At 38.3% G+C, this 24406-nt stretch overlaps 1 protein-coding gene across 4 annotated transcripts in view; it reads left to right on the top strand.

Annotated features, from left to right (window-relative positions):
• The window catches only part of PARP11 (poly(ADP-ribose) polymerase family member 11), a 47975-nt gene extending 27640 nt beyond the window's left edge, over nt 1-20335 (top strand). For all 4 annotated transcript variants that reach the window (XM_066257716.1, XM_066257718.1, XM_066257717.1 and 1 more), the window contains 5 exons: nt 1059-1134; nt 4205-4277; nt 4357-4487; nt 15547-15698; nt 17171-20335. In XM_066257716.1, coding sequence (XP_066113813.1) covers nt 1059-1134; nt 4205-4277; nt 4357-4487; nt 15547-15698; nt 17171-17487 — 749 coding nt within the window. In that variant the 3' untranslated portion in view covers nt 17488-20335. The remainder of the gene's footprint in view (nt 1-1058; nt 1135-4204; nt 4278-4356; nt 4488-15546; nt 15699-17170) is intronic.
• The last annotated feature ends 4071 nt before the right edge of the window (nt 20336-24406 follow it).

Here is a 24406-nt window from a genome sequence, read left to right as displayed (position 1 = left end):
GTGTACAGGTCTAGGAGAATCCAGAAAGGGCAGAGCATACTTTATACAGGGTTTGCCGGATGGGTGGGGAAGTCCTGTAGTTTGGAATGGAATAATGCCAGTTAGATCAGAAAAACTGACTAGAGTCTCACATTAAGACTTAGTAACTTTGTGGGAATCAAGCAATGGGCCTGATAAACACTTCTACCCCTAAGGCATTGATGAAATAAGAAAATAAGACCATTCGCTGATTAGTTCTTTATCACTAGCACCTCTACTGTAAGTACATATTGGGTCTAGCTAGGTTTTCTGTTTTGGTTTAGGTATACAATTTACAGAGAAGGCAAGAAATGTACAGATTTTTTAAAATTCTGTAAACTGTACAAGTTTTATAATGGTAATGTGTTTTGTTAATCATTTCCAAAAAATTTGGAGAAATCAGCATCTATTTTCCCACTTAATAAGCCAACTAGAAGATTCAGTACTATAATTTCTTTCTCTTTCTAGTACTCTTAACATATTGCTCACAAAAAATAGGGGATATTTCAAAATGAATATGAAGCGATAAAAAAAGAAGCACTTGATTTTTTTTTATTAAACAACATCAGAAAAGCAAACAAGTCAAAGAAAGTTTGATTATGCAAATGAGATGCAAAACCAACTTTGATTTCATTGGTGAAAATGCGCTATACAAAAGGTTGAAAGTACTAGAGTATCTGCATGTTCCCTGATCCCCTAATTTTTGTGAGCAGTTTTAAGTTTGCAAGTCTTCTAGTTTAATATCAGTTTGACTTAAGTATTGTACAGAAAGGAATAGACTCTGCATACTGAGCAGCACAAAAGATTCACTTTCTTTCTTATGAGCATAGATTAAGCAATGAAGTTGTCCTCCCTGAATAGCATTTTTATGACATGCTAGATAGATAAATGGTAAAGTATCTTCAATACACTTTGCTTGTCAGCTACTCTCAAAGCTCTGTGATTTTTGATCATCATGTAGGGCGGCTATAAATCTTTATGACAATTTATAGCACAGTATGTTTCTATGATTTATCTAACATCTTTGTGTTTGGATGCAGAAATGAAGCAAGTGAACCTCACCACTGGAAAACAACGTTTAATAAAAAGAGCCCCCTTCTCCATCAGCGCTTTCAGGTACTGTATGGGTAGAGAGAGTGGACATTCCTCTCCCTTCTCTGTCATAATATCTGACAGCGGAACAAATAGACTGAAGATATTTGGATTATTTAATGATCATAATATTGATCCTTTCATTACCGAATTTTAACTTAGTTGATGAAATAGCAATATTATTATTTTCTGCCCATGTTTCTTTTCCTGTTTTCCTTCTAATTTTCCCTCATATGTTTATATTTTTCAATTCTTTAGAACAGTTTGCCTGGTAGTTTTAAAACCACCTTATGGTCTCTGCTATACATCCTTAAAATAACCTACTGTGATAAGTTTGAATTCACTTGGAAATATTCTCACAGAATCATCCAGTTATTTGGGCAAAAAATCTTAAGTAATTGCCATTCTTCTCCACCTCTCCTGATCCTATGGGCAACTCCTAGAAATGATTGCAGGTCCATAGTGACCCTCGGAGACCCAGAAAAGACTGGGGTGTGGTGGGCAACAGCACCGCCGCTTCTTCCCCTCTACACGTTTCCTTCCTTCTCTCCGGATTTATACAGCCTGAGAAGAGGTGTAAAGGCCGGTAGAGAAGAAGTATTTTGTATTACTATGAATGGAATTGAAGGGGAAAATCTTACAGCATTTCTCCTATTTTCTGGAATGATGCCCCCAGAAAGTACTGAAATTCTTTGTTGTTCAAAGAATTTAAAATGAAACAGAAAAAGAAACTGCTAGCATGTGAATTTCAAGGGATACCCATTTGCTCCTTCCATGGAGACATTTTGAAAGGATTAAAGAAGAAAAAATTTTAAGTTTCTGTTACTTTGTTTTATAAGACTCTTGGTTTATATTTAGCATTATGATTTAAAAGTTAAGTATTTATACAATGAATGCTCTAGTAGCTCTATGGAATGTAGAGAATGTTATTTCCTTACCAGCTATATTATATCTTCATTCTTAAGTACAAGGATTATAGTGAAAGAATTACTTATCTTCAGAGAGTATATAATAAAAATGAGGCATAATCCAGGGAAATGGTACTGTAATTGCCTGTTATATCTGGTGTGTGTTGGCGGGGAGGAGAAGCACTGTAGGTGGTTGGGCACTCTGTTCACTCACAGACTATACAAACCATAGAACAGAGACAGGAGAGGCACTGAATGAACCAGAACTGAGGATACTAAGCAAGACAGTAAAAGAGGAGGAGCAGTTAGGTGGGATTCAGAAAACTGATGAAGATGAGTATGTGCTAATATAGAAATGTTTATTTATTGCAGAAATATATGACATGAATATATATACATATATTTATTATAGAAATGTACTATTTATCGCAGGATTATATTACATGCAAGGTGAATACTATGTATTTTCCATTAGTGTGGAATTAACAGTTAACTATGGCTATGGGCTATAAATTTGTTTTTTTTAAAAAACAAAACTTTTCCATAGCTAAAAGATACTTTAGAAAAAATATTTTTTTAACTGAGTAAATTATGCATTCTTACTCATTATCACAAAGGGTTCATCTCTATGGTATATGAAGTACTTCTATGGATCTCTAAGTAGAAGACCAACAACCCATTACAAAAATGATCAAAGGATTTGAACAGTTCATACAACCTCACTCATAATAAGACAAATACAAACTATACCCAATATTTTTTTACTATAATATTGATAAAAATTGAAAAGTTTGATAACACACTTTTTGGTGAGATTGGGAACTAGGCATTCTCTATATTTCTGGTGAGAATATCAATGAGTATAACCTTGAAGGAAGGCATTTAGTTGGTATCTGTTAAAAATCATGAATAAATATATTCTTTGAGAAATTTCATTTCAAAGATGTCATCTTACAAATTGACTAGTGGACATGTACATTGGCAAGTGGACAGACTAGTTCTCTTCAGCATTCTTAATGGTAGCAAAAAGCTGAAAAAGCTGAATATCCTCACCAGGAGACTTGTTAAGTAAATTATGGTGTGTCCATACCATGGAATTCTGTGCATCTGTAGCATAGAATGCCTTCATTAGTTCAACCAGTATGTATGGAGTATCTACCATGTGCAAGGCTCTATGGGAATGAGGGAACTGTGTATCTACTGATGTGGAAAGATCTCTAAACATACAGTAGGTAGAAATGAAAAGCTGCAAAAGACGTATGTTTTATGCTACCATTTGTGTGGGGTAGAATTGGATTGTGTTAACCTAAACAAGTTCTGGAAGAATAACCAAGAGACTGAAAACAGTGATTACTTGGAGTTGAGGCAAGAGGTGAGACTTGGACAGACCAAGGACTGGTGTGGGAGGGAAACTATTCACTGTTTACTTTTTTGTATACTCACTAATTTAAATTATATGATAGTAAAATCTTTTCAAAGTTGAAATGTATTTTTAAAAATTAAGCTAAAGGTAAGCTTGAAATTTATAATTTGTTCCAGTAACCTTCAATCACCAAAGAGAATTATTATGCCAGTGTCAGCCTTTTGCTGATGTTTCCCAAGATAACTATCTTTTTCTGTGTTCATATCTAGTGGCTTAAACATGGTAGTTTTTAAATAAAGCTTTACTGACTAACTATACTAAGTGAGTTTATGTGAACTGTGTAGGGGAAGAGTAGGCAATAAATAGAAAAAGGTTTAGGTTTGAGTTCAACCTTGAAGGGCATTGAATGAATGGCTGAGGGGTTTGGATTTTATTAAATAAGCAAAATAAATCTGTTAAAATTATTTTAATCATGGATTGTATTTTATTCTTGGAAAATTTTTTTCTTTACCCAAAACCCTCCTTACATTTTAAAGAAATTCTGGAAAATTGGGAAAAACAAGACAATTAAACAACTGTTTTTGAAATTTTAATGTTATCTAGGGTTAGATGTTTTCCATCAAAGTTCTCGATTCAGCACCTAAGAAATAGTGCACAAGTAGACATTCAATAAATATTTTATAATAAAGAAACCAAGGTTTTCATTTAATTGTATTGTCGCACTAGCCCAAACATGAAAATTTATCTTTGAAGAAAAGTCTAAATCACCTACAGTAATTACAATCAGATTCTAATATTTTGTTTTGTCTTTTGCTATTTAAAGTTATATCTGTGAAAACGAGGCTATCCCCATGCCCCCACACTGGGAGAATGTGAATACTGACGTGCCCTATCAGGTAAGAGCAGAGCTGACTGACTAGACTGTGTTCGAGACAGAAAAGGACTCCAATAACACTGTCACATTTCATTTTCCAGCTTGTTCCTTTGCACAATCAAACACATGAATACAATGAAGTGGCTACTCTCTTTGGGAAAACAATGGATCGCAACAGAATTAAAAGAATTCAGAGAATTCAAAACTTAGACTTGTGGGAGTTCTTTTGCAGGTGAGACAGTTTCTAATCTGAACCCTCTCCTTGGCCTTGAAGACTTCTGTAGTCTTCAAGATAATAGCAAAGCACAAATGTTTGTTTGTTTTTTCTTCTCTTTTTAATGTAGAAAATTAAATTTATTGTGGTGGCATTGATCAATAAAAGTACATAGGTTTCAGGTAAACATTTCTATGGCATTTGAACTGTTGATTGTGTGGTATGCCCATCACCCAAAGTCAAATCATTTTTCATCATTGTATATCTGTTCCTCTACTCCCCTCCCTCCTATACTGCTCCCTCTGCTAACCACTTCACTTTTACCTATGTCCATTGAGTCTCATTTTTATATCCCATCTATGTGTGAAATCATATAGTTCTTAGCCTTTTCTGATTTACTTATTTCATTTAGTTAAATGTTCTCAAGCTCCATCCATATTGCATAAATGGCAATATGTCATCATTTCTTATGGCTGAGTAGTAAGTAGTATTCCGTTGTATACATGTACCACATCATCTGTATCGAGTCCTCTATCTCGAGACACTTTGGTTGTTTCCATGTCTAGGCCACCATGAATAATTCTGCATTCTATATGGGGGTGCACATGTCTTTGTGTACCAATATATCCAAGTTTTTTTGGTAGATAACCAGTAGAGGGATTGCTGGGTCATGTGGTAGTTCTAGTCTTAATATTTTGAGGAACGCCATACTGTCTTCCATAATGGCTGTACCAGTTTACATTCTACCAGCAGTGAATGAGGGTTCCTTTTTCTCCACAGCCTCTCCAACACTTGTTATTACCTGTCTTGTTGATAATAGCCAATATAACAGGAGTGAGGTGGTATCTCACTGTGGTTTTGATTTGCGTTTCTCTAATAGCTAGTGAAGATGAGCATCTTTTCATATATCTGTTGGAGAACAAATGTTTAATTGTATTAATTTTCACTGCTGCCATGTTTTTTTCTTGCTATATTTTGACCTGGTCTCTCAGCTCTTTTCTTCAGCATTCTCAGGGAGGAGAAGAGAGCTGCTGTATAAATGAGTGCAAGGCACTGCTTACAACACTGAAATGCAGTGTTAGAGGTCAGAGTCTCCTCTGAACACTCCTGGAAACTCATTCCCTTCAAGTTTCTGAGCTGTGCATCTTTGCTTAATCAGCATTGCAAAGGCATCTGGGGTGCTGTTTAGGTTTGTTGATATGACTGTGTTGGCTCAGACTTTTATGCTGAATTACAACTCTCTGAAACATTTTTTAATTTCTTTTGCCTGTAGTCATTTTCTTGTTAAGTTTTAAAAGGACCATTGTAAAACATACCTGCAAATTTCCTGTTTAGCCCAAAGTTTATGTTGTAGATTTAAAATCTCAATTTATTGCTCAACTTAGTTTGGAAATGATCCATTGGATTGCTCAGTATGCACTTAACCTAAAATAAAGCCCCTTGCAAAAACTTAAAGGTATTTATTCTCAAGTTAATCTGTTTGTTGTGCTGTATTTTTTTATAACAAGTGATACCTAAAATATGTGGTTTTCTGAAATATTTTTAAATTTGTATATGAGAATTAGTTTATAATATTTTTAATATAAATAGAACTTTAATAGTTATTCAGGAAAATTTAAAATAATAGAGTTTAATATAACAAACCCCAAGGTAGCCATCATACTGATTTAACATTTATCAAGATTTACCACAAAAATTCTTCTTTTTGCTATTATTATTGTTGATATGGATAGATGGATATAGATATAGGTATGTAATTTTTTTAAGTGAGAGGGGAGGGGGATAGTGAAACAGACTCTGCATGCACCCCGACTATGATCCACTCAGCAACCCCTGTCTGGGGCAGATGCTCAAACCAAGCAAGCTATTTTTAGCACCTGAGGCTGATGCACTGGGACCAACCAAGCTATCCTCAGTGCCCAGGCCTATGCTGGAACCAGTTGAGCCACTGGCTATGGGAGGGATAGAGGGAGAGAAGGGGGAAAGGGGTGGGGAGAGAAGCAGATGGTCACTTCTCTTGTGTGCCTTGACCAAGGATTGAACCCAGGATGTCCATATGCCAACTGACACTGTATCCACTGAGTCAACCAGCCAGGGCCTGAGATGTTTTAAATCAAATCCCAGACCTTAACTCATATTCTCATATACATACTTGAAAATCAGGCTGACTTTTGTTTGTTACTGATAAATGGGATTCATTCATGCTCCTGATGAGTTAATATGGCCTGAGTAAGTTTCAGAGTTTATTCTCATAAGAATTTATATTATAGGCTCTGGCCGGTTGGCTCAGTGGCAGAGCGTCGGTCTGGCGTGCAGGAGTCCCGGGTTCGATTCCTGGCCAGGGCACACAGGAGAAGTGCCCATCTGCTTCTCCACCCCTCCCCTTCTCCTTCCTCTCTGTCTCTCTCTTCCCCTCCCGCAGCCAAGGCTCCATTGGAGCAAAAAGTTGGCCCGGGCGCTGAGGATTGCTCCATGGCCTCTGCCTCAGGCACTAGAATGGCTCTGGCTGCAACAGAGCAACGCCCCAGATGGGCAGAGCATCACCCCCTGGTGGGCATGCTGGGTGGATCCCAGTTGGGCGCATGCAGGAGTCTGTTTGACTGCCTCCCCGTTTCCAAATTCAGAAAAATACAAAAAAAAAAAAAAAAAAAGAATTTATATTATAAAATAAGGAAGGGGTTTTCAGTTTGTGTTCTTTACAGTCTTGAGTCTTTGACCAAGCCAACTTTTATTTCTGACACTACTGAGCTTAAAAGGTTTTATTCAGTTCTTGTTTAGGTAATTCTTCTTTAGAGGAAGAGAAAAGGCTCTCTTTTTTTATTCTCAGTGAATAAAGTAAGCCTTTTCTCAAATGGTCTGATGAAATTTTAATCAGGCTTCTGAAGTGGAATTTATATAAATTTCTCTTCATAATTAAGTCCTAGTGGTAAAATATACAGTGATTCCCCAAACATTTTATACAAAATTTTACTGAAAACAGTTTTACTGTCAATGCCCTTCATGATTTTACTATAATGTTGGTGTCTAGAAATCTGTGATGGCGAAAGAACCTGTCACCTGCTGTGACAGTAGAAAATACTAAGTCTTATTATGAGGACTGCCTATCATCTCCCTAAAAAATTAAGATAACAGAGTCAGTCTCATTGTCATGTAACCTATGACTCATATACAGGCAGAGAGGCCCATGAGTCCATCAGACCTCAGTTTATATGTTGTCTAGACCTTTCTTACTTTCTCCCTTCTTCTAAAAATATGTGTTTTGCTCTTGCTTTGTAGCAGGCTTATTCTAGGCACTTGGGATTTAACAGTTCACAGGACTACAGCTTAGACAAGGAACCAGGCCCTGGAACCACAAAATGTAGCAGGGAGCACAGGAACAAGAAGTGAGGGAGTCTACTCACTTGCTGACACAAGTAGAGTATGTGTTGTGGGGTCGGGGTGGGGACCAAGAAGCACTTTTTAAAGCAGGGGTCATTTAAGTGAGACAGGTAGTAGTGAAGGGCACCCCAGGCTTTGGAAGCAGCGTGGGCCAAACTTGATTATAAGAGGGAACAGAGAGTATTAAAAGAATTTCAAATAGAACAGAAAATAGGATGAATGATTGAAGAAGAGCCTAGAAAGGTACTCAAGGGGTAGAGTATGCAGGAGTTTGTAGTAAAATTGCTGGAGTGGTTGTGTGGTTTTCTTCAGTAGCTTTACTTGAGTTGAACTAATCGATGGCTGAGATAGAGAGTTAGCAGGAGCCAGCCTACACAGGGCCTTACAAACCAAACTAAGGGATATATCTGGATTTTTTCCTGGAATGGTGGAAAGCCATTGTAGGGCTTGAAGCAAGAGAGTGATGGGTCTGATTTGCATTTTAGGAAAATAATTCATCAGGCTATACGGTGGAGAATGAGTCTAAAGCAATTGTTCTCACTTAGGAATGATTTTTCCCACCAGAGGATATTTGGCAATGACTGGACACATTTTTATTGTCATGTGGTGGGATGGGGAGATCCTACTGAAATCTACCTGGTAAAGGCCAAGAATGCTAAACATTCTACAGTGCACAAGACAACCTCCTACAATGAAGAACTATCCAGTCCAAAATGTCAGTGGTGCTGAGGCTTAGAAACTCTGATTTAAGTGCATCACATTTAGAAGCAAGACCATTTTAGGAAATTGTTTCAGTAATTAAACTGAGACACACTGAGTGCTTGAACCAAAGTGGACCTAAGGAGTGAAGAGGACGATCTTGAGATATTGAGGATGTAGAATGATACTGCTTGGTGCTTAATTTAATGTGTTCAGTGGGGTGGGTAAGGGAAACGGAAATGATAACATCGAAGTTTCTGACTTGTTTGTTTGAGTTGACTAAGGAAAAATATGTAGGAACAGGTTTTGGTCTGGGGAGGATGGTGAGGGAGTAATAGTTGATTTATGGGTTGGGGGCTTGGCAGAATGGTATAGACTAGAGATAAAGGTTTTGGAGTTGTTAAAAAATGCGGATAATAGAAGTCATAGGAATTGATAAGATGACCAGGGATTTTATGTAGCTAAAGAAAATAAGAGGGCCAAGGACTGAACTCTGGAAGGGTTAGACAGAGGAAAAGAAAACCCAAGGAAGAAACTGAGAAGTAACAACCAGAAAAGGTGGAAGAAAACCAATGGAATGTGATCACAGAAGCCAAAGGAAGGAAGTGGTTCACACAGGTGGCTGTCATCGCAGTCATATGTGGGAGAGTTGCCAAGCAAGATAAATATTGAAAATATCCTTTGAGTTCTGCAACAAAATTGGCATTGGAACCCTTGATGAGAGCAATGTTTGTGGACTATACAGAGTGGAGCAGAAATAGGTCTACAGTTGTTTGTATGGAACATAATACACTAATGAATAATACAAGAATAAACTGTTTTGCATACTCACAACTGTAAACCTACTTATGTCCCACCCTGTATTGTATTTACAACAAATGTGGCTGACTCTTTAAAGAAGCTTGGCAGTGAAGCGAATGAGAGATCTGAGGAGATGTGTAGTGTGGAGCTGGGAAGGGTGTTTTTGTTTTGCTTTATGTTTTTAGAATTAAAAGATGGAAGACACTTCAACATATTTAAATTATAATAGGAAAGAACATATGGAGAGAGCGAGTTTAAAAGACAGTAAAGGGGAAGGGTAATTGTTGGATTAAGGCTTCTAAAGAGGTGTGATGGGATGGAATTCAGAGAACATATGTCAGGAGATAGAGAAGGGTGGTCCAGGTATGTTAGAAATAAGTACAGGGGGTCCTTGAGTTACAAGCATCTCGACATATGATGTTTTGAGTTTACAATGCTCACTCCCATAAAATCTAAAAATTTGAGATGTTGGCCCTGGCCAGTTGGATCAGTGGTAAAGTATTGGCCCAGCAGGTGGATGTTCCAGGTTCAATTCCCAGTCAGGGCATACAGGAAAAGTGACCAACTGCTTCTCCACTCCTTCTGCTCCTCTTTTCGCTCTCTTTCTCTTTCTCTCTTTCCCTCCGGCAGCCATGGCTTGACTGGTTCAAGCAAGTAGACCTCAGGTGCTGAGAATGGCTCTGTGGCATTCATCTCAGGTGGTAAAAAATGGCTTGGTTGATGAGCAACAGGGCAACAGCCCCAGATGGGCAGAGCATCAGCCCCTAGTGGGCTTATGGGTGGATCCTGGTTGGGACGCATGCAGGAGTCTGTCTCTCTACCTTCCCTCCTCTCACTAAAATTAAAAAAAAATAATAAAAATTGAGTGTTGGTCAAATAACTTTGTAAATATGATGTATATGTTTGCTTGCTTATAGCTTGCATTGGGTATAGAAAACAAAGTCCTTATAGCCTAAGGCTTAGATTTAAGACTAAGCCTTTCCCACCCTTTTAATACTAAGATCTTTTCAACATCCTTCTAATACTAAGATCTTCTCAAAACTAATCTTTTCCCCACACCCTTAACTGTTGCATAATGGGGGGGGTGCACTCTTATGAGGAATTCCATTTATGCCTCAGATAAGTGGCTTTGTATCAGAGACTTCCTTATTTGTATATTGGCTTGAAGGCTTTAATTTTCTACACTATAAAATAAAGCAGACCAGGGGGTCTCTCTCGCTCGGTTCCTGCCATCAGCATTGCATAGGAGAGGTAACCAAGATGGCAGAGTGCTGAAGGAGAAGCCAGTTTGTGCAGAGTTTGTGCAAAGAGAAGCAGATGGGGAACAGAGGTGAATAAGGCTGGTGGGGCCTTTGATTCTAGTGGCTTTCGCAGCCCTGAATGGAAAGGGAAGTGTTTTCCTACTGTGTGTATTCACTTGCTTGGCAGGTGCGAGCTAGGATTAAAGCCCACCAGTTCTTGGCTCCATTGTTTCATTACTGTCTGTCTGGATCAAATGTGAACCTGCACAGGCCAGGCGGCTCTGATGATGGCTGTGGCTACTGGCCCTACATTGAGACATAAGTGTTTCAGCTTACACCATTAGTGTAGTACTTACAGACTACATGGGTGAACTAGTTTGGTTGCACACAGTGGAAGAATACACAGTATTCTTTTTCTGTGGCTTAGTTGAGTTTTTATGTTCTAGATTATGATTTCACAATTGTGTTAGGATAGGTAAGTGACTTAGGAGAGAGTGTGTTTTGACTTACACCAAAATTCAGGTTACATCTCTTTCATAGGAATGGAACTGTGTTGTAACCCAAGGACCCCTGTAGAGGAGATTAGAACAGGAGTTAGGTTGGGAGTTCCATCCTGATTCTTCCAGTTTCCTTGGTGAAATAATAAGTGAGGTCACCTGTAGAGAATGAGGTGTTAAGGAAGTGTGGATGAGAGAGTGAGATATAGGAAAAGGGAGATTTGAATTGCCCACTGTGGAAAATGGGTAAGAGCTAACTTGGGAACTATAAGATTTTTATCGGTGCTGAGCACTTAGCTAAAGTTGGAATGTGTGAATTTGTAGTGAAAACCATGGGAGATGTTGTTAGACTTATTTCAGCCCTTCAAATTTAAGAGTGGAGAGAGGAGGTAGTTGGGTTGATCCAGGGTTGGGAAGGAGAAAGTAGCAAGGAAAAAAGAGCAATGAAAGCTGCTGTCTCATTAAGATGGGCAAGAATGCGGATTTAGATAAGAGACTATCTTGTTAAGCTCTACCTGTGGAGCTTAACAAGTAGAGGTATCTGTCCCTCACCCCTGATCCACTGAATCAGAACCTCTGCATTCTAACATTATCTTTAAAAAGTTCTGCAAATGATTCTGATGTTCATCCAGGATGGAGAATCACTGGTTTAAATTTAGGCAAACATTTCAGTCTAGAGCATGACAATATTCCTGCTTCAGTTCAGAGTACGTGGCATATCCAGTTTAGACCTTTTGGTACTCTAGTCCCTGGGTGGGTAGGTATCTTTGAGAAGTGGGTGCTACAATATTTTCAGTAAGTTCAGAAATGAACGTGGGGTTGGCAAAGGTGGGCAGGATTGTGAAGAACCTAGTGTAGTTTGAATCCTATGACTTTTCCCAAAAGTCTAACTGAAGTCCAGGAGGCCCTAGAACTCAACATCATCCTTTCTGGAACACCAGGGTCATGGTATGAGAGTCTCCCCATTTCACAGGTGCCTTAGCAGAGAGCACTAGGAGAATCCATGCTGTGGGGATAGGCTTTGAGCACCCCATCCCACTCTGCCTTCTACTGGGATAACACATCATATGAGTTGGTTCTTAATGCCCACACACCTGTGTCTTTAACCAACACTTCATTTATATCGAAGAGAGACTGGAATGAATTTTCAACCCAAAATTTATTCTAATCTGTGCCTGAAAAGTAGTGATGAGTAAATATCCTGATTTTAGAATACTGTAGATTTGTAGTCATTATAGATCATGAAGCTATAGATATAACATCCTTCTAACAATGTTTGCCTAGAAAAAAAGTGTATATTTACTAATGTCCAAGTAAGAGAATTACCATAGTCATAAATGAGTGAGCCCCTTAGTGTAACAAATTTCCACAAAGTGGTTAAAAAGGTTCTTATGATGGAGACAAGATAGAGAACTGTGTGTCCACTGAATAAATAGAAGGAGAAAAATTAATACCCAGTTAAAAGTCTTATGCAGAGAGTAACTTGAAAATCATGCATGCTTTCTTCTTGAGCCTTGTAACACTCGCATCAGGAATTTGGGTGAAAATGTAGAAGGTTTGCTTGCATATCACACTTGTGAAAGATGCAGGAGGCAGCTTGTTGTGGGAATGAATCAGGAGTCAGAAAGACCTTGGGAGATTGAAACTGTGAGTCAAAACAATATGACTAATAATCTTTTTTTTTTAAAAAAAAAGATTTTTTTTCTTAGAAAATCAACAAATACACATTGTTAAAAAAAAAGTAAGCCAAGTTTTAAAAAAGTAAGTTAGCATAATCAATTCTTAGGAAAACCATGCTGGCTTTCTCTGAAGTAAAAATTTGTTTAAAGCACAGCTTTCTAATGTCATGCTTAATGGTTTGAAAAGACTATCACCAGTAGATCAAAGCATATATTTAAAATTTTTGATACATACTGCCAAATGGCTGTTAAGAAAGACCACATACATTTCTGCTTCTTTCATCATTTAAATGCAAGTATCCACCAACACCCCCCCACCCCTGCATAGTTACTAAGCTAAGCGGGTTTTTAAAATAAATTCTGTACTTTTAAAATTGCTATATCAAGATAAAGCTTAATTGAAATAAATGTACTGCCATTAGGTTTGTAAATAGATTGTACAAATCTAGCAAGTTGGGAGAAGTCCAGCTGAAAAAGTCCTGGGAGTGTTAATTGACTGAAACTACAAAGTAAGTCACTTGTAGAAGTGTGGTACCCCTGCTCCAAAGTGAATTCAGTGGCGTGATGGTGGACTCAGTGCTGTCTGGACTTTCTGTTTCCTACCAATGTTTATGAACGGGAATGTATCCAGCAGATTCTTCTCAAAGAAGGGGTGTCCAGTGTGGATAAAAAAAGGCCTGGAAGCTATGCTGCGTGAGGAATAGCTGATGGAATGATGCAACCTAGAAAAGAAAACCTAAGTCAGTGTTCATAATTATTTTTGGATATTTGCAGAGTAGTTTTGTATAAGAGTATTTGAATTGTTCTGTGTTCAGAAGAGAAGAACTAAGACCAATCAATAGAAACAATAGGAAGAAGGCAGATTGTGGTTCAGTGTTGGGATGGATATACTTTCTAATGATGACAGCTGATCACAAATAGATTGTGCTGTCTTGCAAAGCAGTGAGCACTTGGTGCTGGAATGAATTGAAGCAGGCATTAAATGGCCATCTATTAGAGATATACTAGGGCAAAGGGATTCTTTTCCATTTTTAAAACATCACTTTTATGAAATATTTTAAAAAGGAAAATGCAGCAATTTATAGACACCCATATACCTACCAATCAGATTTAACATTTTAATATTTGTTACATTTTCTTCTTCTTTGTATCTGGTTTTATTTATTTATTTATTTATTTATTTATTTTTTAAAGATACAAAGCATTACAGATACTGGTGAAGTGTTTACCCTATTCTCCTGTTTTCCTTCTTTCCTCCTGAGGTTGGTGTGATGCCTTCTTGTCCATGTTTTGATATTTTTTACTACCTATATATGTGTACTTATATTATTTTGAATCATATCTCTTTTTGCAGTATACTTACATGTAAGTCTAATTCATTATTTTTTTATATATTTGTTTTACTGATTTGAAAGAGAGTAAGGGAGATAGTGAGAGAGAGACAGGAACATCGATCCATTCCTGTTTGTGCCCTGACCAGGGATCGAACTGGCAACCTCTGTGCTTCAGAACGATGCTGTTACCAACCAAGCTATCTGGCCAGGGCACTAGTGCATTACTTTTAACTTTCAAGTATAAATATATAATTATTTATTCAATTTTCTATGAAAGAATTTTAGACTGTTTTCAGTTTGTTTTTTACTGTTACAGTCAGTCCTGTATTGTTAGAGGAGATTTGCCCATTGGGAAGAGGTTGAACTGGATGGCTTAATGTCCCTCCAACCCTTAGATTCAAAATTCAGTTCAGTTGAACCAACATTTTCTAAACTCTGGGAATAAAAAGGTTAAGGCATGGTCCTTGCTCAAGGAACTCACTGTTTAAAGACTTTGAATTTTGTGTTATTTGTTTATAGTATCACTTTTAGGCATCTGTAAAACTTGACTGGTTTAGCCAATGATCTTTACTATAATAGGGAATCATCTGACACATACAGTGTGTCTGTAAAGTCATGGTGCACTTTTGACCAGTCACAAGAAAGCAACAAAAGATGGTAGAAATGTGAAATCTGCACCAAATATAAGGAAAACTCTCCCAGTTTCATACCTATTCAGTGCAGTTCCATGTGGGCTCACGCACAGATTTTTTAGGGCTCCTTAGGTAGCTATCCCGTATAGCCTCTACAGACTCGCCACTGACTGATGGCCTACCAGAACGGGGTTTCTCCACCAAACTGCCGGTTTCCTTCAACTGCTTATCCCACCGAGTAATGTTATTCCTATGTGGTGGCGCTTCGTTATAAACGCGCAGATATTCACGTTGCACTTTGGTCACGGATTCGAATTTAGCAAGCCACAGAACACACTGAACTTTCCTCTGTACCATCCACATCTCGACTGGCATGGCCGTGGGCTGCTCTGCTGTATACATGGTGTTACGTCATCATCTGCACATGCGCACATGCTGCCACATCATCCTACAGAAACTGGGAGGGTTTTCCCTTTTATTTGGTGCAGATTTCACATTTCTGTCATCTTTTGTTGCTTTCCTATGACCAGTCAAAAGTGCACCATAACTTTATGGACACACTGTATATAGTTGTGGGTTTGTTTTCAGCTTTAAGTCTCAGTGTTAACTAATAATTTTTGATGATGAGATGATTTTTGTGTCCAAGAGCATTCAAGCATTCAAGATTTTTCTTCAAAGCTGCTTTGCCCACTTATGATTTATGTTAAAGAAATGTTTTCTGGCTCATACTTTCTATTGAATTTTGCTCCTTGAAAAATTAATAACTGCCACTTATGGTATATTTTTCTCTGTGTTTTCTATGTATTGTGTTTTTAGGAAAAAGGCTCAGCTTAAGAAAAAAAGTGGTATTCCTCAAGTCAATGAACAAATGCTATTTCATGGAACCAGCAGTGAATTTGTGGAAGCAATTTGTATTCATAACTTTGATTGGAGAATAAATGGTATACATGGTGCTCTATTTGGAAAAGGTAATTATCAGAATTCTAGATCCAGTTCAAGTCCTAGGAGCAAATCTTCTCTCTTTAGAGATAATTGATTGTTTTGTAATTCAGGGGTTTGATAGTTATTAAGCTAGGTTCCCAACACACCCTCAGAGTTTCGGAGCCAAAGAAAAGCCACTTCCTGCATGTACAAGATAGAAGTAAGACCTTCACACCCCTACCCGATTAGCTCACACCCCAACCCCACTCATCGCATGGGTCGTCATATCCGTGTTAGCTGGTGTTTGTATTACTTTTAATTTTCATGTATAAGTTTTTTCCAGGAATAAAACTAAAACTCTTTTATGTCAGAGATAGAACTATAAAATTAATTAATTATATTTTTCTCAGGTCTAGGTACTAGTATTTTTTGTTTGTTTTGTTTTTTAGAAAAAGATAGGTAAGAATATTAATGAGCAATAAGGAATAATGGGGGAAATCCTCACCTTTTTTCTAATGTGAAAGTCCAAGTTCTCCAATTTATGCCCACTACTCAAGCAAATTAAGGAGAGAGATGAGGGGAAAAGGTAAGGGATGGACATTTATTTTGCTGGTTCTTACTTTGTACCTTACCTCCATCAAGAGAACTCTCTACCACTTAGGATCAGGATGTGCTATATTTTAAAAAGTAAATTAACTTTTAACATAACTACTGAAAATACCATTCCATTTATTTAACTGTAAGAGGGTCAGAAAAGTGTTACCTACATCCCATCAGCATTTGGTAATAGGAGACTTTGCAATTCTCTTTCAAAATGTTTTAGAGTAAGTATTTCCATAATGATGTCAGCCTGACTCCTCAGAAGAGTCAGATGCTTGCTGAGTTTTTATATTTAAGCAATGAACCAGTGAAATTGGTCCTTTGAGATGGTCCGATGTGAATAGCATTGCACTCTCCTGGACATTGAGTTCTATTATTTCCAGAAATATTATTGCATTGATACTCTGTATCATAGAAATGTGGCTTTTCAGGGTTTGAAATCATCTGGGTAGACAGCAGTTCTCACTATGCCCTCAGAGGTCCCGTGGCTGCTGCACAGGCTAGCGGGCTGAGGGAAAGGAAGGAAGGAACTGGAAATGGGAGGGAGGGCCAAACAATTGAAGTCCCACTTTTAAGCACTTTTGTATCTGTCTTATATTGGATTTCTTTATAAGATTTCTTTTGAAAAAGTCTGGCAGCTTTGTTTTGGTGGGGTGGAATGGTGTTGGTGGTAGGGACTACTGGTACATCCTAACAAATCTATCCCTGTGGCAGTCTGAATCACAGCTGTCCATACCAGATGAATTTCTATTCTTTTCTTAAAGATCTATGTGCGCAGAAGTTCTACATCTCTTTTTGTTATATTTATAATTCCACGTGTCTATTCCCCTAATAGTTAGAATGTTTTTGCTTGTGTTTCATGTATTCTTCAGAGTAATCTTGGCTTTTTTTTTTTTTTTTTTTGGTTCTTTTGTTTAAGGAACCTATTTTGCTAGAGATGCTGCTTATTCCAGTCGCTTCTGCAAAGATGACATAAAACATGGAAACACATTCCAAATCCATGGTGTAAGCTTGCAACAGCGGCATTTATTTAGAGCATATAAATCTATGTTTCTTGCTCGAGTACTAATTGGAGATTACATAAATGGAGACTCCAAATACATGCGACCTCCTTCCAAAGACGGTAGCTATGTGAACTTATATGACAGCTGTGTGGATGACACCTGGAATCCAAAGATCTTTGTGGTGTTTGATGCCAACCAGATCTATCCTGAGTACTTAATAGACTTTCAGTGATTCCAAATCTCAGTGGTCAAGGACATTTATTCTTTTTTGCAGGAAAATTTGCTCTCCTGTCATCTAGCCACTAAATTTAATTATCTGACACTTTTGAAACAGGTATGTAAAAAGGGGGCCTCCATATAAAAAGACATAATGACTTAAAGGTTGGGTTTTATTTGTTTTGTTTTGTTATTCACAGTCTTGTTTAAGATGGACGCCATTGCCATTTTAACACCCCCCCCCACCGTAGTGAAACATACTACTAAAATTGAATCAGCTGAGTCTCAGTTTTCACTTTGAGTATTTAAAGTTTATGTGTGTATTACCAGGGGGTATAGATGTATTCATCTGTGTGTTCAGAAGATAAAAATACAAACAGAAATTTGTTCCTTCAGAGGAACTGAACCTTTGTAAATTGAATTCCGATATTGCTGTCCACCAATCATGTGTTGCTTTGTTGGTCTTCTGAAGGGGGGATCTGAAACTTTGTAGCAGTGTGAGCACCTTGAGAGAAGTCAGAAATGAGAGAATTATTTGCAGTGCTGCCAAAGGAGCCAGAAAAAGAAAATGAAGGTAGAGTATTTTTGACCACCTGAGGAGAGCAGGCCCAGTCTCAGGCTTGACTCTCACAGCGCTCCTGTCTAATTAGCCCACAGTTCATCCACTAAGGCTCTTGAACTCTTGTACCAAGTCTTGCTGCTCAAGGTGTTTACTGCAGCTTTACAGCAAAACTTTAATTTATTATTCAAAACATTTATTTTCCCTTTATATAGGGTCTCTATAGTAATGATTACTTCTAAGATGTTTTTATCTGCTTCCCCACTGCCACATACACAGCTATTCAACAAGGATTTAGAAAATTCACATTTCTGAGTTCTGTTTCCCCATTTTGGATCATTGCAGAAAGCATGGGATGCGTGGAACAAATCTGGTTTATTCCTGTGAGTAGCAGTCAACAATCTGCTAACTCTCTTGAAAAGCTTGATGAAATTCATAATCATGTTTAATGGGAGTTTGTTTATCTGTTCCATCTGTTTTGCTATCCTGTTCTAGGGGGAGTAAGTCATGTTGCAACAGCTTGCTCCGCACAAGGTATTTTAGCAGAGGCTGGACAACAACTTGGCAGAGATGTTGTATAGGAGTTCAGGTATCAGATGGGGCATTGGCCATACAATTGTTGTAAGTTTGTCCAACCTTGATTTTTCAGTGATTCTACCTGGAAATAAAGAATAAGAAGAACACTTGTATCAAGCCTTTCCCAGAAAACCTTTTTATCTAATTCATTTTTAGTACTGAATGCTCTCTTCATTTTCCTCACCCAGTTTTGGCTGAGAGTTAGTGAACATAATTTAACTTCCCAAGAAAAATCCAGTAAATGTCCATGTCTGTGTTGTTCAGTTCAGTCTTAATTGGGGAGGTATCCAGGAATAATAAAAATAAAGAGTATGGAGCAAGATTATGTATGATAATTCTCTACCTGCCATGTATTCCCACATGTTTATTAGAGCCCAGAATACTCGTAATTGTGCAGTTGAAAGTAAGTAGTACACAGGAAATTGCATGTATAATACTTTGAAACCAAATGACAGCAAAGATTTCCTTCATGGAAATAATCAGAGAAAAGTCTCCAGGCTGCCTTATGAGTGGTAGCACACGATTGCTCCAGCCTTGTTCCCAAAAAACTATGTGAGAGACATTAGGAATTTAGATTTTGAAATCTTTTCTGTTACTTATTTGTTTTTACATACCAAAAATGTTTAAATAGTCTCCACTTCAACATGGCTGTCATTTTTTTCTGATTTAAGAGTATTACCTTTCCCATCACTTGACTGGGATAACTATTGAAGTGTTTGGGGTGATTTTTCTTTTAGACACATGCAAGTCTTCTCTCAGGTGAATGAGCCTGGAGCTGAGGTTTGCAAGGCAATCTGTATGAACTCTGGCTTAATTAGCTGGCTCATATGTAGTAAGTAGAGTGTACTGCAAGAGACATTGTAGGAAAGAACTGTTTGAGAATTTATTGTCAACTCCCCTTTTATGAGAAAGAGCCAATTTAATTTTTTAAATGTGATAGCATTGAGTTAATTGATACTAAAATACAATTTCTTTGTTTTTCTCAGTAGATTGAGTTAAAAATCATAACTTCTGTATGTTATATGTACAGGCAGTCCCTGGGTTATGAATGAGATAAGTTCTGTAGGTTTGTTCTTAAGTTGAATTTGTATATTAGTTGCAACAGCTACAATTTACCTACTAAGTGCAACTTAGACAGATAGATATTTGTCTTAACATAGTATAGGGGGTCCTCAGGTTATGACAGTCTTGACATATGACATTTTGAGTTTACAATACTCATTCCCATAAAAACTTTAAAAAATTGAGATGTGAGTATTTTGGCTTACTCATTTTTTGTCATTTTTTCTGTTACTACAGTATACTGTACAGTACAATATATTTATGTCCTTTTCCTTTTTCTGTGACTTAGTTGTGTTTTTAGGTTCTAGATTATGATTTTACAACTGTGTTAGGATAGGTAAGTGACCTAAACTAGGGTGTGTTTCAACTTACACCAAAATTCGGGTTACGTCACTGTCGTAGGAACGGAACTGTGTCATAACCCGTGGAGCCCCTGTATTTATTTTTACCCTTCTGTTTATATCAATACTTAAATCTCATCTGTAACCAGGGGACCCCCTGGACTGGACTGGACTCTCCATTTGTCATCTTTTCCTCTTGTCCTCACCAAGTGTTTGGAAGAGTGAAGAGAAGCCATCCCAGGTTAAAGAATAAATTATTTTAAAAATTCTACATTGAATAAATTCCAGCTGATCATGACTTTTCTCTTTTCACTTTGGTGATATCAGCCTCATGATAAAAAAAAATGTGCTTATAAGGAAGTTTCAAAAAATAAAAAAAAGAAAGTTTCATAAATCTTGCAATTATGAACAGGAAAGTTTGGTATTACTGCTGCTTTCATTTCTAAACTTATGGTGATAATGATAAAGAATTTGGAGCCATTTTTGATATGCGGAAATATTATAATATTTTACCTGTGGTGATTAAAGCTCGCCATAGCAGGTCATGGTTGTCTGGTGTGCATATGTTTATTTCTGTGATTTCTATGTCTCATCTCCGCCTTACACGATTTAAGCCTAAGTATCCAGCTCAAACCTAATGGACGCTTAAGAAGTTTCTTGCTTATATCTCTTATGTAACCCACTTGCAGATGAGGAAAGTCTCTTGTTCTCAGTTGGAATTGCCCTGAATAACAGCTGATCAGATAACCTGTGGGGAAAATTATTTACTCCGTGCCATTGAATATTCCAAAACAGGCCAAGGCCTTACCCCACGGCCAGCATACTTGCCTCTCCGTGCACTCCCCTGGCTCGGAGGAGCAGTTCTGGAGGGCGAGCATGCATCCTGCCATCCACCCTGCCTCCAGCCAGCCCTGCCCAGTATGGCTACAGTAATTCCTTTGGAAATGAGTTAGACATTTTATTTCATCTTTAAGTTTCTCTTGGCAAAAGAAAAAAGAGGGGGAGAAGGTATCAAAAGATACCTTAATTTTAAAGTCGAGAGAGCGAGAGAGAGAGAGAGAGAGAGAGAGAGACAGAATGAGCAAGGCATTACCTGAGGAAACAAATCAATCAAGTGTTCCATCCACTAAACATGTCCCACTGTGTCTAAATGTTGACTATGATTAAGGTTCATTGTGATGAAAGTTCAGCTGAGCTCTGATTGATGATGTAGAATTGTAACATGTGTACAAGTTTTGTGTCTGGGCCAGCAGGTTGGAGGGCATCTGCCAGGTTGCAGGAGTAACACTGGACATGGTCTGTGTGTCCGCCTTGTGCTTTCACCCCAGCCTGTCCTCTCTCCATGGGGAAGGTATCTGTTTATTTCTCAATAAACATTTTATTTTTGCTCAAAACAGTGATAGTCCATTTCTAGATGAAATTATACATTCTGTTCTTGTAAAGGAGGAAATTAAAAGGGAATGAACAATAACAGGGAAAGGAAAAACAAAAAGCCTTGTCAATAATTATTTTTGGTTAGAAACTTCAGCAAAATGATTTTACTTATTTTTAGCCCTTTGTACTAATATGCAGGAAGAGGTTTGGTGAAACCAGCTGCCCTGCCTCACTTCCTATGAATAATTTTATGTTGTTGCTTGGGGCAACAGCAATGAAAGAAATGAACATTTCAAAGAAATATGAAGTACACGATTATTTGGGGGCTTCCTGGTTGATGTGAGTAGTAGAGACAAGTGAAGTGAGCCCTAAATATTTAGGAAATGATGGTCTGAGTTCATCCATGAACCTTCACTTTTTTGCAGAGGTAGTTTGCTCTTCATGTTTTCAAAGACTCCAGGCTGGAAGGTGCTTTGATAGTTTATGTGGTCCCCCCACCCCCACCCGTTCCATAGTGAACTATACTTGATCCATCCCAGGTAAACAGTAACGTCCTTGCTCAGACTGATCTAAGAGTCCTGCTATAAGGTTATGTCATCCATTTTCTGAGCTCTAATTTCTTGGCTTTTATTCTTTAGCGCTGCAGGCTAAGAACTTGGCTTTTATTTGAACTTTCTCATTGTGTGGCTGTGTATCTAAGAACTTAGCATTGGTCTCACTCATTTTTAAGTGGCTTCCCAGGAGATTGGAGTATGGGGTTATGCCAAAGACATTGTGTTTTCTGCAGCTCAAAAGCCTACTGTACCCTCTACCAAGAAGTCATACAGTGTGCTGATTCTGACTCTGGCTGTGCTACCTTCACGCTGTAAGCCAGTTTAGGAGAGGCACAATTCAGAATTCAATTCAAATTATTTTCACAATATTAATTATAAATCTAGGTTGTACTTCTTGTGTTCTCCTGTTCCTCTTTAAAAACTACCTTTTCCTGAAGGGCTCATTATGCTTTAATGTCTCCCAGATAACATGTAGTAGCTGCAGGCATTATAAGTCCACATTTGATTAACATTCTTAGAGAATCAGTGTCAAAGCCCATTTTCTCTTTTTATTCCTTGAAAAAGATCAAGGACCCTCTTGGGAATCGATTAATCTGAGTTTTATTTCTGGCTTTGATTCAATGTGACCTTGGATAACTCACCAGGGTTATCCTTCTGAAAAGGTTCATGAACGACTAATCAGACTCTTGTTAAAAGAAAAAGACCTGCTAGAGCATAGCTAGATTTCTCTAGGCAGCACCTGGCCTGACTGAAGATAATTTTTAAGTTTCGGTCAAAAAATATAGTAAAGCAGGGATCATGATGCATTAGGAAGCAAGAGTTTGGAATAGGAAGGGAAAGAAATTGACCTGGTTCCCCCCAAATCTCTACCACCATTCTGTACCCCTTCCCTTTCAAGTTCACATCCCTGAGTTCCTTCAGTGTACCATGCAGTGAACAAGTCTGATGTGGCCTACACTCTTATGGAACTTAAAGTCTAGTGGGGGAGGGGGGCACATGCCGACCTGTAACAAGAGGGACAGTGTTTACCAAAGGGGAAGTTCAGGCCAATGTGAGCACCTGTGATGAATAGCTCTGACCTTGTCTAGGGAATCAGAGAAGGCTTCCCTCAGAAGTGACAGGTGAGTGTGAGGGCCTGAAAGACCAGTGAAGGTGAAGGATTGCCTTTAGTGCCCCTAGCTGCACCCAACTTGTGCCCCATCAAGTTTTGGGGAGGTGACAAAAGTAGTTGTGGGGTGGAGGCAGATTGCAGCATTTATTTATCATTAAGATTAAGGTGACAGAATCAAAGCCACTTAAAGAGCCAAGATATGTTACCCCCAACTCCTGCTCCTGGCCCTGAGGCTCATGGGAACCAAGGCCAGCGCTAAAGGGTACGTGGAAAGAGGAGCATGGGTTATATAGATTTGTACCCAGTTTCCTGAGAAAATCTAGATGCTTGCTACACAGAAGTCTTCATTACCCCTTTGCCTTTGTTCATGCCTTGCTGCCTGCCCTCAGGACACACAGTCACATGCCTCTCTTATACCTTCAAAGTCCTATTTCTCAGAAACATGGGCTTGGGAGTCAGATCACCAGGTTGAATCCTGGTGCCACCACTTACCAACAGCCTGGACTTGAGGAGGCTACTCTCTGTGCTTCACTTTTCTTGACTGTGAATAGAGAGAACGGTAATTCCTTCCTTGTGTAATGAAATAATGCCTGCAAAAGACACAGGCTAAGCCTCAGTAAATGTTACGTTAACATTAATATTAATAAGTAGTATTAATAGGCAAGACCCCCTTTAGGAAGTGTTCTGTAACTGATGCAGCCCTTGTAGATCTGGGTTCTCACAGCACTCACACTGCACTGGACTGAAGAGCATACTTTTTTTTCCTTGTCATTTACTTGGTCAATGTCCTTTAGCCAAAGACCACCAGAAGCAGCCCTGTAGTTAAACAAGTTGGGTTATAGTGAGGGAGAACACAGACCATGGGGAATTATGGAGCATATTAGTAAGAGGGTTTTAAGATTTGGGGTTTGGTTGGGCGATGTGGGGGAGCGTCTAAGGAAACGGGGTTTTGCCTTAGATTGGGCACTGTCAGAAAGCAGGGCAAGTCTCTGTCTGGGTATCTCAGTCTCACCTATAGGAAGAGCGATGAGCAAAAGAACAAGCTGTCATCGGTGAAGAAGCAGCAGTCACTCATCGGCCAAGAGCTGGGCTGTTCGGGATTCTGCAGTAGCACAGTGAGCTTATTTTTGTCTGTGCTTAGACAAAATTATGAAGTGACCTTGTTTTGTCTCATTTTGTCATAGTCTCCAAGTAACTTTGTCTGAGGTCAGTATACTGAGAGTTTATGTTCAACAGGAAAATATTATGACTTGGAGTGCCAGGCCAGTATCTAAATGTCAGAGGCTGCTTTTTTTGTTTGTTTTTCTTTCTGGTAAATAACTTTTATTTGGGCTAGTTTTCTTCCTTTAGGGAAATGG

The sequence above is a fragment of the Saccopteryx bilineata genome, chromosome 2 (assembly GCF_036850765.1).
Source record: "Saccopteryx bilineata isolate mSacBil1 chromosome 2, mSacBil1_pri_phased_curated, whole genome shotgun sequence".
Lineage (NCBI taxonomy): Eukaryota > Metazoa > Chordata > Mammalia > Chiroptera > Emballonuridae > Saccopteryx > Saccopteryx bilineata.
This window is presented reverse-complemented; position numbering and strand designations above follow the sequence as displayed.